At 51.6% G+C, this 15,497-nt stretch overlaps 3 protein-coding genes and 1 non-coding gene across 5 annotated transcripts in view; 1 reads left to right on the top strand and 3 right to left on the bottom strand.

The window, feature by feature from the left end:
- Positions 1–421: 421 nt before the first annotated feature.
- On the bottom strand, positions 422–5,179 carry PHB2 (prohibitin 2). The gene is made up of 9 exons (XM_057701744.1): positions 4,894–5,179; positions 4,645–4,729; positions 4,262–4,341; positions 3,195–3,379; positions 2,633–2,762; positions 2,426–2,529; positions 1,930–2,007; positions 985–1,574; positions 422–777 (listed from the first exon to the last, which is right to left on the bottom strand). The coding sequence occupies exons 1-8, from the start codon at positions 5,018–5,020 to the stop codon at positions 1,494–1,496; spliced, it is 870 nt and encodes a 289-aa protein (XP_057557727.1). The 5' UTR covers positions 5,021–5,179; the 3' UTR covers positions 422–777; positions 985–1,493.
- Positions 2,099–2,354, bottom strand: LOC130834244 (small nucleolar RNA U89). The gene has a single exon (XR_009048628.1). It is a non-coding gene; the product is annotated as a small nucleolar RNA U89 (small nucleolar RNA).
- A 97-nt stretch (positions 5,180–5,276) lies between the features above and the next one.
- EMG1 (EMG1 N1-specific pseudouridine methyltransferase) lies at positions 5,277–10,150 on the top strand. Of its 2 annotated transcripts, XM_057701745.1 has the most exons (6): positions 5,277–5,576; positions 8,529–8,630; positions 8,740–8,881; positions 9,249–9,307; positions 9,387–9,536; positions 9,870–10,150. In XM_057701745.1, the coding sequence occupies exons 1-6, from the start codon at positions 5,409–5,411 to the stop codon at positions 9,981–9,983; spliced, it is 735 nt and encodes a 244-aa protein (XP_057557728.1). In that variant the 5' UTR covers positions 5,277–5,408; the 3' UTR covers positions 9,984–10,150. The 2 variants fall into 2 exon arrangements, with proteins under 2 accessions (XP_057557728.1, XP_057557729.1); XM_057701746.1 differs by lacking the exon at positions 9,387–9,536 and having other exon boundaries at positions 5,392–5,576.
- Positions 10,151–10,392: 242 nt separating this feature from the next.
- LPCAT3 (lysophosphatidylcholine acyltransferase 3) overlaps positions 10,393–15,497 on the bottom strand; it is a 37,875-nt gene continuing 32,770 nt past the window's right edge. Inside the window, exons 4-13 of the mRNA XM_057701743.1 lie at positions 15,057–15,150; positions 14,882–14,919; positions 14,317–14,495; positions 13,194–13,302; positions 12,437–12,523; positions 12,174–12,340; positions 11,504–11,651; positions 11,273–11,431; positions 11,038–11,166; positions 10,393–10,794 (exon numbers count right to left, since the gene is read on the bottom strand). Of these exons, the coding sequence (XP_057557726.1) occupies positions 11,050–11,166; positions 11,273–11,431; positions 11,504–11,651; positions 12,174–12,340; positions 12,437–12,523; positions 13,194–13,302; positions 14,317–14,495; positions 14,882–14,919; positions 15,057–15,150 (1,098 nt within the window). The 3' untranslated portion in view covers positions 10,393–10,794; positions 11,038–11,049. The remainder of the gene's footprint in view (positions 10,795–11,037; positions 11,167–11,272; positions 11,432–11,503; positions 11,652–12,173; positions 12,341–12,436; positions 12,524–13,193; positions 13,303–14,316; positions 14,496–14,881; positions 14,920–15,056; positions 15,151–15,497) is intronic.

The raw sequence follows: 15,497 nt of genomic DNA, 5'->3' as shown, positions 1-15,497 counted from the left end.
GTCCACAGGGCATCTGAACACGTAAGCCCCTGAGCACAAATGGTCTCCCCACAGCTGCATGGAGCCCTGTTACCAAGGAAGCAGCTCCTGTTGGGGTCATCAGATTTTTGGTCTAGCTCAGCAAAGCCACAGCTGCTCCAGCCTTAAAAAAGGAGATGTTGGTCAACAAAGGGTTGATGCGGTTCTGGGAGGGTGGGTGAGTGCAGCTGGGCTCGTACGCAGGGACCCACAGTTCCCACCCTGGGTCCTGTTTTGGATCCGCCTTCCTGGGTGAGAGCAGCAGGCCCGGGCTCTCCCTACCTGCCCTGGCAGGCGTCCTCGCGCCCCCTGCTGGCAGACACGAAGAAGGACCCAGGAGTATGCGGTGTGAGCATGCGCATGCGTGCCTCCCCAGCCCAACTCCAACACCAGAGGCTTTGACTTCAGCTTTAAGTAGTAAAAATTTATTGTGAATCTCCGGGGTGGTGGTTATCGCCTCCTGACCACGAGGGAGGAACCAACGCTGTAGGAAATCACTGAGAAATCACACTGCGTCCCAACACCCCTGGCCAATACCAGGAAGAAAGTCATTCCCCTGAAAATGGTCAGTCTTTGTTCATCCAAGAAGGGCTGGGAGGACAGATGCAGAGGGACCATCACATGATAGTGGGGGCGGGATGGGGTGTGCTGGGCCCCAAGTTGGCTCCTCAAAAACCAGCAGAGAAACAGATCCACTTCCTCCCTGGGGGCAGAGTTCTTGGTCACCAGGCTCACTTCTTACCCTTGATGAGGCTGTCACTGTGAAAATGAGACAGACAGTGACATTATTAGGGGACACACCTGTGAGAGGCAGAGCACCTCAGGCCACTCCCTCCTCAAGTACCTTCCTCCCTGAGCCCGGGTGTGTGGGTGGGGAGGTGAGAGAGGTGAGGTGGTGGGGAAAAGGAAGGTACTGGGAGATGAACTGCAAGACCCCACAGAAACAAGGATACATCAACAACTTACCTTCCCCTGTGGACGCCAGGTCACCAGAAGAACAGGGAACACAAAGACAAGAGAAAGGTACATGTGATTGGACTGTTTCAGGCCCCACCCAGCTCTAAACCCTCCTTTGCTCCCAAGAAAGAAAGACAATCATGTTGGAAGCCGGGAACCTCAGGCTCTGGAAAGGAAGAGACATGCTCCCTTGGCCACTGCCATTTCTCACCTCTGCTTCCTTTCTTTCCCTCAGAACAGCTCTGGTGTATGAATACCGAATACCCTCTTTCACCACTTTTTAGCTAAACAAAACTTTACAATTATAGTGCTTTTTACATGAATAATTCTATTTGACCTCAAAAATCAATCCTGTGAGATTCAAGTTTGGAATTCTCAACCACCCACTTTCCTAACTTTGGTTCAGAGAAATGGTGTTTCCAAGGGTCACATGAATAAGCTGGTAACAGGCTCCAGAGCCCAAGTGGCCAGACTCCAGCCTTGTTCTGTGTTGACACCCCACGTGAAGGCCACATCTCTCACCGGGTGAAACTTTCGTCCTGTAGGTTCAGCACAAGGTTGTCAGCAGTGAGATAGATACGATTCTGTGACGTCGCGATCTATAGGGCAGGAAACAAGACAAATGTTTGTATCAAACAAAAAAGACCTTGATTCCTACCCCTGCAGTTCAATAATCACAGATGGAACACGTGCGGGTTAAGAACAGGGATGAGGTGATGAGAGAGCCATGGTTTCTGTGCTCACTCAAAAATACAGAGCAGCGAGCAACTGTGATGTGTCAGGTCCACCAGAGGCATGAACAAAAGGTCAAGGGAGCCTAGAGGAATCATTTTTGATGGAAGGGTATCAGAGAAGCAGGTCTGAATAGAAATCTGAACAAGCAAGATTCTAATTCCCTCACTTCAATGTGCAGAGATGCTTTCCCTCCCAAGGCAGCCCCGAGCTCACACTCACCGTCTTGGAGATGTTCTGGGCTGCCCGGATCTTGCGTAGCTTGATGTAGCCTGGGTTCTTGCTCAGAGCTTCTCCCAGGTGAGCAAGGTGGGGTCAAGGGTTCACACACGGCCAGGTCTCAACCGGGGCCCCATCCTTACCACTCCCCTCACTTAGCCCTCTTCTGGGCTGTCAGATCCAAGGTTGCGCTCAGGTGGCTCGTGCCCAGTCCTACTTTGGTCCCACCTGTAGGCCTCCCTGCAAGCAGCTGCCAGGAACTGGAGGCAGCAGCAGAGATGGAGGGAAGGCCAGCAGTGCTATTGATCTGCCTTACGGTGAGGAGCCAGGCCTCAGGTGCCCCACTAAGATTTCAGATCCTACTCAAACCCCCACCCCCCCGGGGATCGAAAAGCACGGGTCGCATTCGCCTTAGTCTCATCAGCCAGCCCACGCGGGGGGCGGATGGGGAGCAGAGTGTTTCAGAGGCTGGGCTGAGAGCTCCTCAGCAGAAGGATATCATCCTGGCGGCCTCAGCCTCACCCTCGGCCTGCACGATCTTCTGCCGTTGTTCCTGCTTCGCTTTTTCCACCAAGAACTGGGCTCGCTGGGCCTCTTGCTGGGCTGTGGTGGGAAGAGAATTGGGGTCACAGATGTGAGGTGTCAGGAACCCCACCCCTCCTCCTGCTTCCCCAGAAATCCTTGCCTGACTCCTCTTGTGACTCACCCACTTGTTTGGCTTCTACAGCAGCTGTGTACTCTCGGCTAAAGCTCAGCTCAGTGATGGCTACATCATCCAGTATGAGGCTGAAGTCCTTGGCCCTTTCTGTCAGCTCCCTTCGGATCAACAAGGACACCTGGAGGGCGGGGGGAGGAGGCGAGGGGAGGGGGGCGTTGAGGGGACCGGAGAACTAAAAGGAAGGTGTGCTGCTGTGACCATCGAATCCCAGACCTCCTGAAAACCTCAGAATGCACATTAACCCTTAGTTCCTCACTAGACCAGCTGAGCTGGAAAGTCTGTCACACAGACTCCTAATCTCCACTCTGTACCAACACAGTACGCGTGTCTAAACTATTTTCTCTCACGCCACCCAACGCTAACTGTTATACTGAGGTCCAGTCTTGGCTTTCCTCATTTCCCACAGTGGCTGTTAGCACAGCTTTTTTGTGGAAACAGACCTTGGGTCATAACACTTTCCTAATAGGCTGCCTTTCCTAACACCCAGTGTGCTGGGCCTAGGAGGGAAATGCCGACACTGTGCAGACAGTGATGGGAGGCGGAGTCAGACCTGGGCCCGCTGGGTGATCAGCTGGGAGGCGTTGAACTTGGCCACCACGCTCTTGAGCACCTCGTTGACAATGGACGGCAACACTCGCTCCTCGTAGTCCAGCCCCAGGCGCTGGTACATGCTGGGAAGCTCCATGGCATTGGGTCGGGATAGCACCCGCAGAGAGATGTTCACCATCTGCAGGTCTAAGAGTGAGGTCAGCAGTGGCTGGGCAAGGCCGCGGGGGCCTCAACTGGTCTCTGAGCAAAGCCCCCCTCCCCAGGCATTTTCTCCTCTGGCTTCCCTCTGTACCTCTATACCCTGTGGTCTGGAACTGCCCTGGGGGGAGGAGAGTAATGAGGCTGACAAGACGTGACTGGGCACAGATGAAATGCATCTTTGTCTACTGTGCAAGTCTCCTCTACCCACAACCCCTCCTCCAGTAGAGCTGACCTTTCTTTTCCCCAGTCTACTGTAGGCTCTGTTACACTGTATCACAATCATCTGTCTCCTGAACTAGACTGCAAGGACTTGAGAACAAGGACTGTGCTTTGTGAATCCTTTATTCTTAGGGCCTAGAGTTTCAGGAATATTAAGCAATCTGCACTAAAAATAGTGCAAAAAAGTCTATTACAGGTGAGCTGCTTGCCTCATTGTGTGAGTATGTGTAAGTGCTGGTCTGGTGAATCTCAAAGGCACAGCTTTTGTGAATGGTCTAGGAGGCAACAGGTGCACCAGTGAAGGGTGGGGCCAAGTTTCCCCAGGACAGAGGGTATGTACCAGCAGATGAATAAGTCAAACAGTTAAAAGAAAGAAAGGTTTTAAAACAAGGCTTTGATCTAGGCAGTGAATAAGACAAAGGACAAACAATGCTCTCACTGAGTTTACATTACGGGAAGGAATGGCTCAAAATGTGCAAACACACAGGGTGTCCGGAATGTACTGCTTTAATCCCAGAAGCAGGTACTTTTATTTTAGCTTGTTTGCAGAGGTGGAAACCAAGGCCCAAGAGGTCTGACACTATCTTCCCCAGTCTTTGGCCAGGCCCCCTTGTTTACTGCCAGTGAAGCCCCAGTGCCCAGACCTACCTTTGGAACCTGTGGGGGAGGAAATTTTTCGGGGTCTGGCCCGAATGTCATAGATGATGGGGTACTGGAACCAGGGGATCCTGGAGGGGAGGGAACAGGAATAGGAATTAGGAGACTACAGTTTCACTAGTTTTGTCGGTTTTCCTTCACCACGTGTTTTCTGACCTGCTCCTCTTAATGACCACGGTCGAGGAGAAATTCTCTCCCCGCTTCGGAAAACAACAGCATGTGCTTCTGGAGATTTGGGCAGCACCCAGTTTTGGGAGATGGGGCGTGGCGGGCAAAGAGCAGCGCTGGGTCCCGCGGAAAGTCCTACCACAGCCATAGGTGCTTCGGCATTCAAGGGTGAAGGGTCAGGGACGGTCCGCTCTGCCCGCCATTACCTGAAGTGAAGGCCCTCGGCCAGAATGGTGTCCTGCTGCACGCCTCCGATCCGATTAAAGAAAATGGCTCTGTGCCCTCCTTCCACTGCGGGGAGAGGGGTGGGGGGTCAGGCCAGGCCGGGCTCAGAACCCGTGCCAGCTTCTGGTGGGGCGGGGTGAGGGGCTGGGTGAGCGCAAGGGCCCGGCGGGGCTGGGCAGGGGTCCGGGGAGCGTCGGGCGGGGTCCGGAGAGCGGGCGGAGGTTGCTCACCGGTGAACACTGACTCGCGGACGCCGTACGCCACGGCGCCGGCCCCCAGCAGCAGCTTCAGGGCCGTGCCCATGCCCCGGGGCCCAGAGGGCAGCCGTCCAGCTAAGTCCTTCAAGTTCTGGGCCATGTTGGGTCCTGAGGCCGGCGGCACCAGTGGTCCGCAGCGGGTGCCGGCCCGCCTGTACCGCGCTCCAGTTTAGGGACAGCACCCTTCACACGAGGGTCCGGGCCCCAGGTGCTCCCGGGAGAAAGGGCACAGGAAGTGCGCTCCCTTCTAAGCCCTCCTCCCAGCCCACGGCGGACCCGAGCCTGGCGCACAGGAAGCACGTGTCCGGAAGTTCCCGCCCCTTTCTGGAACACTGCCCTCCCAGAGAGACTTCGGGAGCGCCAGACAGCGAGCGGTCGCCATTTCCGAGCGCCCACTTTCAAAATGGCAGACGGAAGGAAGCTTGCGATTGGGGCGAGCGCGAGGCCCTACCTGAAGGAAGTTACAAAATTTCCGGTCTGGGTGCAAGATGGCTGCGCCCGGTGGTGGGTTCCAACCTCGTGAGCGGCGCGCCGCAGAGAAGGACGAGGACTGGGATGCCGTGGCGCCCAAGCGGCCCCGACTCGGGGCGGGGAGCAAGCTCGGAGGCCGTAGGCTCATTGTGGTGCTGGAAGGGGCCAGTCTGGAGACGGTCAAGGTAGTTTCGGACTAGGGGGTGGAGCGCTAGTAGATCGGTAGGATGGGACCCGGTGGGGTGAGGGTGATGGGCTTAAAGTGAATGGAGAAAGAGGATACTGGAGAAAGAGGATACAGGAGAAACATGCTTTTGGAGAAAGAGTGGCCTAGTCCACTGTCTTTTCGTTTAATATCCTGGGTTGTCAGTATTCGTTTTCTTTGCCCTTGAATCGCATTGCAGCCGTTACAGGCTTGTTTACGATTGATCTACCAGAATTCTGTGATAACCCTAACCCTAACCCTAATCCTAACCCTAACCCCAGAGTCGTCTAAGGGGAGAGGGTTTCGTCCATCGCCTCATCTCGCTTCATCCCAAGACAGGGTAACTGGGCAGAGGGGAAAGCTAGTTACTGTAGCTCAGTCTTCCCATGCATTTAATTGTAAGGACTTAGTGTTTTAGTTCGTCGAAAGGTGTCTGTCTCGCTCCTGTATATTACTGTACATTTCAAAACTATGCCTAGATCAGATTATCATTAATACTTTCACATCTTTGTTTTTACTTATCATTTGGCTCTTCTCCCGAATGAATCCAGCAATTCCCTGTCTTAAAACTTTTTGCAGTGTTCTCATTCCTTATGACGTTTCTTACCGTTTAGAGCTAAACTTGTTCAATGAGTAGGGCGAGAAGCAGAAGAAATAGCACTGTTTTAGCAGTCAGACCTGAATTTTAATCTTGGTTCTTACACTTATTTTAAGTGTGTGAATTTGAGAAAACAAGTTTGTCCTTAGTTTGTAAAGCGGGATTAACACCTTGCAGGGGGATTGTAATGAAAGTGCCTTAAAAGTAGTACATTTACATAGTAACCCAGGTGCAATTCTTTTCCATCTTTCTTTCCTCAACCACTGTGGCACTTTATTAAGCTTGCAGTTTAGAAAACCTTTTTTTTTTTTTTTTTTTTTTGATGACTAGCTAATCAGGTTTCCTTTCATTTTCTTCTGTAATTAATATTTCTAACCTAATTATAAGTTCATATATTCATCCCTCACTTAATTACTCTTGTATTTCCAGCCTATTAATTCTGAGTGTCACTTAACCACTTTGTTTCTTCATATGTTCTGTGAGGATGATGGTAGTACCTATTTTACTGGGTTTTTGGGTGGATTAAAGGAGTTAATGTGTGTAAAGTGTTTAGAGTAATCTCTGTCACTTGGAATTAGTTGTTGTTATTATTGTTATTGATTCAGGTTACTTATTAAGAAGTTGAAAAGGTTGTGGCCAAATTAAAGTTCCCAGAGCATGCTGTGGAATAAATTTGGCCAGTTGTCATTAGTGGTACTCCAAGTGTGATGGAGTCCATAGCTGGTTGAAATCTTCTGTACGTTAGCTTTTGCCTTCCTTGTGCTGGTACCTCTGGCTTCTGCCAGCCTCATCTGGGCCTGCTTTCTCCATTCTTTATACTCCAGTCTCATTGGCTTTCTTTAAGCTCTTTGAAAGCACTAAGTTCTCTTATACCTTAAAGCCATTGCAGATAATGTTTAGCTGCAAGCACCCTTTACTTAGCCCTTTGCTTCATTAATTCCTACTTAATGTTTATTCACTTAACAATTACTGAGTCTATATGCTACTCATTCTTCAGTTATTAGGTTAAATGTTACTTTCTCATAGAAATGATTCCCTTCCTGGTATAAGTGAGGTCCTCGTCATCCTTCAGTGAACCATTTAGTTTTCCTTCATAATTTTATCACAATTCGAATTCAATACTCGTGCTTGTTTAGCTTGTCTCTACTGCTAGAAAGCTATAATGAGGGCAGAGAATAAGGTTTTAAAAACTCTTATATCTCCAGTACCTATTACAGAATACACATGGTATTCATTCTCTGATTATTCTAGTTAGTGGTTTTCATTCTTATTAACCACAACCCACAATAAAAAAAATTACATTGTGAGCCAGTATGCACACTCAACTATGTGAAGCCGAAAATTTCTTAAGCCTTTACTTACCATGACTACATTTGAAGTACTCTGATGTTTTCTGTTCTCTTCCATTAAAAGAACAAAACCCTGGTTATAAGTTACTAGTGGGTCAAAACTAGATTCTTCTATTCAAGGGGTTCTTTTTCTTTCATGATAAGAGTGTCCCATGGACTTTGTTCTTGGTCCTTTGTTCTTACTCTGTGACATTCTTGTTATTTCAGTTACTCAGTTAATTTCAAAATCTATATGCCTCTTCCCCAAAACTTTTTGGAGTCATGTCTCAAGATGTTGCCAGACATACAAATGTGTTGATACATAAAAACTTAGCCTTTCAAAACCTGTATTTGTACTTGATGGTATGTTTTTAAACTTTTTACTGACCCTATATAGCTCCTCAGGGCTCTAATTTGCAATTGTTTCTTTTAGCTGTTGCTCACGTGCCTTAAAACTGAAACCACCCCTCTTTGTTTTACTTCTGAGAATGTTCCTTGATTAAACTACCTCTTGCCTCATTAGAATTTTCACACTTCTTCCTGTTAAGATTTGCAGCTCTTTGTGTGTGTTTGTTATAAGCAAACTGAGGGTAGTGACCATGGATGTTTTCCCCAGTGTATACGTAATGCATTCAGCCTTGCTCACTAACCTTACTTCTGCCTGATTCCAGAATCCCTCACCAGCTTTGCCTAATACCCATAGGATTTACAGTTAAATCCAGTTTAGATTGTGTGGAATCACAGGCTGCACTCTTCTTCCCTTTTCCCTCCAAGATCAGTTATGGGATGGGAGTGGGAGTTGGGAAAGATGTGGCCACACAGTAATCCCCTAGAGGATTTTTGGGGCCCCACCCTGCGTGTCTGATATAGTAGATTTGGAGTGGGCCTGAGAATTTGATTGTCTAACAAGTTTGCAGATGCTGCTGGTTTGGGGACCCCCTGTAAGAACCACCTTTCTAGGTAGGAGCAGCTTTTGTTGCTCTTGATCTTGTTGCTTGCTCTTCAGATGGGGAAGACGTACGAGCTGCTCAACTGTGACAGGCACAAGTCTATGTTGTTGAAGAATGGACGGGACCCTGGGGAAGTGAGACCAGACATAGCCCACCAGGTAACTAGGGGACAGAGCTCGGGCCCCCCACGCCTCTGTACGGAAGGTAAGGCAGCTGTGTGCGACTTCTTCTCGGTCTTCACTGTGCCTTGGTCTCTGCCTCCCTCAGAGTTTGCTGATGCTGATGGACAGTCCCCTGAACCGGGCTGGCTTGCTACAGGTTTACATCCACACTCAGAAGAATGTGCTGATTGAAGTGAACCCGCAGACTCGAATTCCCAGAACCTTTGACCGCTTTTGTGGCCTCATGGGTGAGAGAGAACCCTTAGGACTTAAATTTGGTAGTAGTGATGAAGGACGGAAGAGGAAAAGGGATAAATTAAGTGTGGAATTTGTAACTGGAGGAGGGGTGCACCTGACTGATTCCAGAACAGGGGGTCTGCACTTTCTTCCCATGCGCGTGGGTACAGCCGGCGTGGGTTCCTGGCTGAGAAGGCAGGGGGCACCTGTCACTACACAGCCACTCATGTGCTTGACAGCTGCTTGTTCAAAACATTTTAGTTGTGTAGACACACAGGACAGGTGGAGCTCAGCTCACCTAAGGATTTTTCTGGTTAAATTACTGGGCATAAGAAGTGGGTTCTCTGCCTAGCTCTGAACTCTTTTCTTCTGTCCTAGTTCAGCTCTTACACAAACTCAGTGTTCGAGCGGCTGATGGCCCCCAGAAGCTCTTGAAGGTGAGGTATTGATACCTACTGGTTGGAGGTAGTGTTCTGGGAATGTTTCTGGGGCTGATTTTTCTTTTTTTTCCTTTAGGTGATTAAGAATCCTGTGTCAGATCACTTCCCAGTTGGGTGTATGAAAATTGGCACTTCTTTTTCTGTCCCGATCGTCAGTGATGTGCGGGAGCTGGTCCCCAGCAGTGACCCTATTGTCTTTGTGGTAGGGGCCTTTGCCCACGGCCAGGTAAGGTTGGGGCTCAACTCTTAAGAGTCTTTACGGAGCTGAAGCTTAGTATAGAATTCTGAGAGCACTTAGCATTTTTGATGATCTTTGTCCTTTTAAGTTGGGAAGAGGGTAAGAAGAAAGCTGTGGACAGATGAGTGTTCTATCTTCTGTCCTGGGGCGCATCCTTTGAGGAATGCTGGCATATGCATCATGGTCAAAGCTAGGGCCTTCTCCATCCTCTGCCCACATTGGTATTAAGCAGTGCTGTGAAATGGTAGTTTTCCTGCCCTAAAAAAGGGCTGAACCTGTGATGGAGTGACAGAGCTGGCTGACAGACTGCTCTTTCCCCAGGTGGACGTGGAGTACACAGAAAAGATGGTGTCCATCAGCAACTACCCCCTCTCTGCTGCCCTTACCTGTGCAAAACTCACCACAGCCTTTGAGGAAGTGTGGGGGGTTGTTTGACAGAAGAGCCTTGTCTTGACACAGAGACTGTGGACATTGCTTCCCTGCCCCTGTCTTCAGCTGACTGCTGCAAGACCCCCTGCCTGCAACGAGACTGGGGTTTGCGGGGGTGGGTGGGGGGTCCAGGCTGTACACCTGCTATTTGTTTATCTTATAAACGCTGTTCTCACAAACCTGGTTGTCCTTTGGGGATTCCTAAACTCAGCAGACTCCGATGGTGTGACCTGGCGTAACCCCTCAGACCTCAGGAAGACACATGAAGTTATAGTGTCTGCAGTTTGGCCCTGGGCTTTGCAGGTGGGCTTTGTGCCCTAATGGAGAGAGCCCTGATTATTTCAGCCACGGCAGGCGTGGAGGGCTGTGTCTGAAAGAAAGCAGCTTTAAAGAAAGCAGCCGGGAGCGCTAGCAGTGAAAAACAACAAACTGAAGTGACTTTATCTGGTACAGTCCAAGGTAGAAAAGTGGAGCAGGCGGGGCCTTGCCCCTCCTCTCCCCCCATAGGGGGGCGGAGGTAGCGGCACATATACAATCATAGTAAATTGGCAGAAGAAAAACACAACAGATTCCTGGCTAGAGGGGGAGAGATAAGGCAACGTGCATGGGGGAGCCCAGAGGGGAGATGTGGGCCCCTCTACTCCTCCCACGAGAGTTTCCCCTTTGGCCCCAAATGGAGACGTGGCCGGCAGCAGAGGCACAGCTGGGGGAGCCCCGTCTTCCCACACCCTGGCTTCTGGCTCTCTGTGCTCTAGGGCGAAGGAGTGCTGTGGAAAGGGAGGCGAGTCCTTTCTGCACCAGTCCTGCTCTGGGCCACCTGCGAGGGGAGAAAGTGGGAAGGCTGGTCAGCGTTGCCCTCTTAGTCCCTGGTCTGCAGCCCTTCCAGCTCCCTCCTGGCGTGCCTCAGAGTATTCAGTGCCCTACACTGTGTTTCCTGGAAGCCAGGCCCCACAAGGTTCACCCCACATGTCCAATACTAACCTTCCCCCTCCCCGCCCCAGTCTGTTGCTGTCTTCTGTAACCGGGTGGTTTCGGCTCAGCTGTAGGGATCCTCACTTACCAGGGAAATAGATTATTCCATTTTCTTTAACTTCTCTTTCCTTGGCACCATTGCTTTGCGGACATAAGGCAATGTGAATAGTAGACTCAAGAAGAAGACATGGCCAAGGAAATAGATGGATTTATACACCTGTGGAGAGATACAGGCCACCGCAGTAGACAGAGGGCCTGGAACAGCCCCACTGCCTGAGCTTTCAGTGACTCCCTTCCCTCCTGGCAGGCAGGCCCTCGTGTACCTTCAGCCATTTGTCCCACGTGAAGAGGCAGAAGGCAGTCATTGAGTAACCCATGAAGAGCCAGTGGATGGTCTGCTGCACCAGATAGTAGAGGGGCTGCAGCACTGTGATGGAGGCGAGGCGGCTCAGGGCTGGGCTATCTCGAATCAGGCTGGCAGCCTGTGGAGGAAGGGAGAGCTCAACATCTTACCCCTTCTCAGGCCCCTTTTGCCCACCACCCTTAAGGCTTACCTGTCTTTCCACGATAACAATGAGGAATTCCATCTGGAAGCAGACCAGGTACCCGGAGTGCAGCCCGTGCCAGAGGGCCAAGAACAGCAACGAGAGGCCCTGGGATAGTTCTTTATTTCCAAGGAATTTGAGTCGTTTGAAGAAGTAACTAGAGAGAAGGGTGAGAAAGGATGAGCCCCAGACCTGTCCTACCTCTGGGTTCTCTGTGCCCTGAGGGGTGCAGGGGTGGCGGCTGCTCCCACTGGGGCCCCGGGGGAGGGGAGGCAGTGCCCTCCCATTACTTTAGAATGAAAGGCAGCAAAGCTGATGAGTCACAGTTTAGACAGAAAACAGACCTAAGGCTCAGCTGTGGACCCGGCTTGGTACAGTGGGTAATGACCAAGGGCCTGCTGGGCACCTGGAGCTATGGCTGCAGAGCGGGGTAGGCTGGCCCTGCATCCACGCCGCTGACAGTCCCCCTGGTCGTGGGACTAAGGAAGTGTTTGTGAACTTAAGACCAACAGCAGAGCTGGGGTGAAAACCCAGCACTCAAGGCCATGTATACCTTGTTTCTGCTTTTCAAAGATGAAAGGAATGGTTTTGGGGGTGTGTGAGAGTGACTGGGGGGTCCACCGAAAGTGGGGAGAGATGGACAGAAGTGACGTGATACATCTTCACCCTGGGTGCTTACCGGGCCACCCAGGCGTTGGTGTTGATGTTGAAAGAGGCGATGGTGCCCGTGAAGCGGGGGTTTGTTTCAAAGAGCCACACCTTCATGTTGGCACAGGCGTCCCACTTGGCCTTCCCGTATTCGTCAAAGCCATCGAAGCCCAGCCCCGTCAGGATGCACACGCCTTCCTGAGGGAGCCACGGCCGTGAGCATCCCCGCCACTCTGCTTCCCACCCACCTCGCAGCTTGTCTCGCTGTGACCCTGGTCCCTCTCTCCTCCTTACCGTGACCAGCCAACAGGTGACGTATTTGTATAGCACAAACTTGCCCCAGACCAGCATGTACATGCAGCGGAACCAGAAGCTGCGGTTCTTGAGAGAAGAGAACGTGTGCGCGTTAGGGACACTGCCAGGCCAGGAAGGCCACCCCGTGTTCCCCGTCATCACACGCGGGGCTGACTACTACTCTGTGTCCACCCAACGGTCTGCTCAGTTGCTTTGCAACAGGCCAAGGGGACCCAGCAGGGAGCCCCCTCGGAGAGGCCCCGAAACAGCGCTATCCTCAACTCCTCTCCTAAAGCGCTGGGTATCTGGGACACTAGTGCTGGAGGACTTTTACACCCACGTTCAACATCAGCTGAAGGAGACCAACCTCCCCAGAGATGGAACGGAGCCTGAGCCAGCACTCCCCCCTCCCCGGGTCCTGAGGTCCTAGAGCCCCGGTCTGCCTGGGCTAGAGGGAGCTCAAGCCGCCGAGCTCCGCGGAGCCGCCTGGCTGTAAGAAAGCGAACTCGAGCTGCTGGGGGAAGGTCAGGGGTGCTGAAGTGCACCTGGCACAGCCCTGTGCCCGCGAAGGTCATTCAGTGCTGGCTGATGAACGAGTCCCGGCCCGGCTGGCATTGACACCAACTCTCAGATCTAGAGCAAAACCAACACGCGTTTGTAGGTGGTGTTACCCACGTCTCAGCTGTCTGCGGGGTCCTGGCCTGGCCGCTGTCTATCTCTGGTGTAGTTGCACTGCTGCTGTTGAGAAAGCACTCACCTCGTAGTCGTCAGTGAGGAAGTAGTCTTCTGTGATGTGGGGGCTGAGCAGGGTGTAGCCCACTAGGTAGACAAGGCCCAGACCCAGGCGCTTGAGAGCAGGTATGGTGCTGGAAAGGAACAAGTGGGATCACCACCAGTGGAGGCCCTTCCCTTCACCCTCCAACCTTCTCGAGGGAGCGGCGTTCCAGAGTGAGCACAGCCTCAGGGCTGGACATAAGGACGGAGCATGTGAACCCTGGAGTTCTGGGGTGGGGGTGTGGCAACAGGGGGGCTGGACGGGGCTTCTGGGGTGCTCGCCATCGGGGTCCCGTGGACGTCTCAGAATACCCCCTGTGCTCGGGCTACATCGGGACTGAAAGCCGGATGCGGAGACGAGAAGGACCGGTTTTGGACCTTCTCCCTCCTCGCCTGGCTGGGTTGATGCTCAAACACAGGCTGAACAAGTTCTCAGTGAAGGGGTTTTCCTGGTAACTTATCAATTTTCTACTGTGAGTTATATTTACATAGATTCTGATATACTTAACAATATTTTTTAAACTGGGAAAGTGGGTTTTAAAAGCAGGCATGGGACTTCCCTGGTGGTGCAGTGGTTAAGAATCCGCCTGCCAATGCAGGGGACACAGGTTTGATCCCTGGTCTGGAAGATCCCACATGCTGCAGAGCAACTAAGCCCTTGAGCCACAACTGCTGAGCCCACGTGCTGCAACTACTGAAGCCTGTGCTCTGCAAGAGAAGCCACCGTACTAAGAAGCCCACACACGGCAACAAAGAGTAGCCCCTGCTTGCCACAACTAGAGAAATCTCGTGCGCAGCAGCAAAGACCCAACACAGCCAAATAAATAAATAGAAATTAAAAAAATAAATAAAGGCAGACATGACTGGTTCAGACAAAATCCTATGGCATAAAAGTAAATGTTTATATTTGTACTACAGGGTTGGGGGGGGAAGGTGGGAAGTGACCCAAGCTGAAAAGGGCCCACTTCCTTCAGTGAGCAGGCACGGAGTGCCTGTCACAGGCCGTGAGCCAGGGCCAGGCTGGAGAATGCAGGAAGTCATTTCAGAAGTGGCTTTGTGTCGGGCGAGACACCTACACAGAGGTCTTGATCGAAGGGGGCTGTTACCTGTTTGGTATCTTGCCCGGTAGGTCAGTCAGCTCTCCCTGCACCAGCTTCCTGTAGTGGTTCATTGAGAACTGGGGCCCCACCAAGAAGGCCCCATAGAAGTAGGCGAAGCCAGCAACTTCCAGCAGGGAAGGAACACCCTGTATGGCGTATTTCTGTTGCTCAGAGGACAGCGATTTCTATGCCGAGAAGAGAACGAATGGTTCAGGACCCCAAGAGCCAGTCTGAGGGTTCCCCACCCTTGTGCCCCACTGAACCGGGTTCTTCAAATAGAGCCTCTTTGAGGGGATGACAGTATGGAGAAGAGTTGGTGCTTCAGGGAGAAATGGGTATGTGCAGGCATAGCTCAGCCTAGGCTGGCTGCTGCTGCTCTTCCCAGGGCCTTGCTGGCCCTGATCTCTGGACTAAGGGCTGGACCCGGGCAATTAGACTTGTCGGTCCTTGGGCAGTGTGGCCCGAAATAGCGATCACACAGGTGGACGTGAGGGTGTGAGGGGTAACAACAGCCTCTCTCCTTCCCTCTGGTTAAACTCCTTCACGTTTCTGCAGAAGGAGGGGTACTCACTTGATCTTTCCCTCCGTCATAGTAGTCGATGGCCAGACCTGAGCAGAGAGAGAAGGTGTGGGTGGAGAGGAGGGAGGGGACACAGGACATGGCCGGCAGCGCATGGGGCAGGGCCCAGGGTCAGCTTATGGTCAGATGGGAGGAGCCTGGGTGTCAAAGGGGACCCACCACTCACCGATCAGCTTCAAGGTCAGGACACAATGTGGCATCGTCCACTTGATATCGTAGGTGCCAGTGGCTGTGTAATAGTATCCGGCAAGAAGGTAGGCCTAGGAGAGGGGCAAGTATTTATTCTATCGTCGCTATGATTTATTTTCTCCCTGCTCTGAAATCCAATGTATTCTTTCATTTTTCCTTTCTCCTGGTCTAGAAACTGAACCTGTAAAGGGGAAGAGAAATCCTCAGGGTTCAGTAAAATGAAGGCTAAACTGAGAATTTATTTATTTACTTATTTTAAAGGATTTTAAAAAATTAATTCAAAAAAAATTTTTTTTTATTTTTGGCCTCGCTGCTTGGCCTGTGGCATCCCAGCTCCCCAACCAGGGATCGGGCCTCGGCCCTCAGCAGTGAGCGTGCGGAGCCTCAACCGCTGGACTGCCAGGGAATTCCCTAAACG

This window comes from Hippopotamus amphibius, chromosome 12 (assembly GCF_030028045.1).
Source record: "Hippopotamus amphibius kiboko isolate mHipAmp2 chromosome 12, mHipAmp2.hap2, whole genome shotgun sequence".
Classification (NCBI taxonomy): Eukaryota; Metazoa; Chordata; class Mammalia; order Artiodactyla; family Hippopotamidae; genus Hippopotamus; species Hippopotamus amphibius.
The sequence above is the reverse complement of the archived record's forward strand: the minus strand, read 5'-3'. Positions and strand labels throughout refer to the sequence as shown.

What these genes read in the sequence shown, in the direction of transcription:
- EMG1 (XM_057701745.1), top strand. Translation starts at nt 5,409, where the DNA reads ATGGCTGCGCCCGGTGGTGGGTTCCAACCTCGTGAGCGGCGCGCCGCA. An exon ending in CCAGTCTGGAGACGGTCAAG is followed by an intron (nt 5,577 to 8,528) that starts GTAGTTTCGGAC and finishes CTTGCTCTTCAG; the next exon opens with ATGGGGAAGACGTACGAGCT. An exon ending in GACCAGACATAGCCCACCAG is followed by an intron (nt 8,631 to 8,739) that starts GTAACTAGGGGA and finishes TGCCTCCCTCAG; the next exon opens with AGTTTGCTGATGCTGATGGA.
- PHB2 (XM_057701744.1), bottom strand. Translation starts at nt 5,020, where the DNA reads ATGGCCCAGAACTTGAAGGACTTAGCTGGACGGCTGCCCTCTGGGCCC. An exon ending in CCGCGAGTCAGTGTTCACCG is followed by an intron (nt 4,730 to 4,893) that starts GTGAGCAACCTC and finishes CTCTCCCCGCAG; the next exon opens with TGGAAGGAGGGCACAGAGCC. An exon ending in AGGCTGAGGCCGCCAGGATG is followed by an intron (nt 2,008 to 2,425) that starts ATATCCTTCTGC and finishes CACCTTGCTCAC; the next exon opens with CTGGGAGAAGCTCTGAGCAA.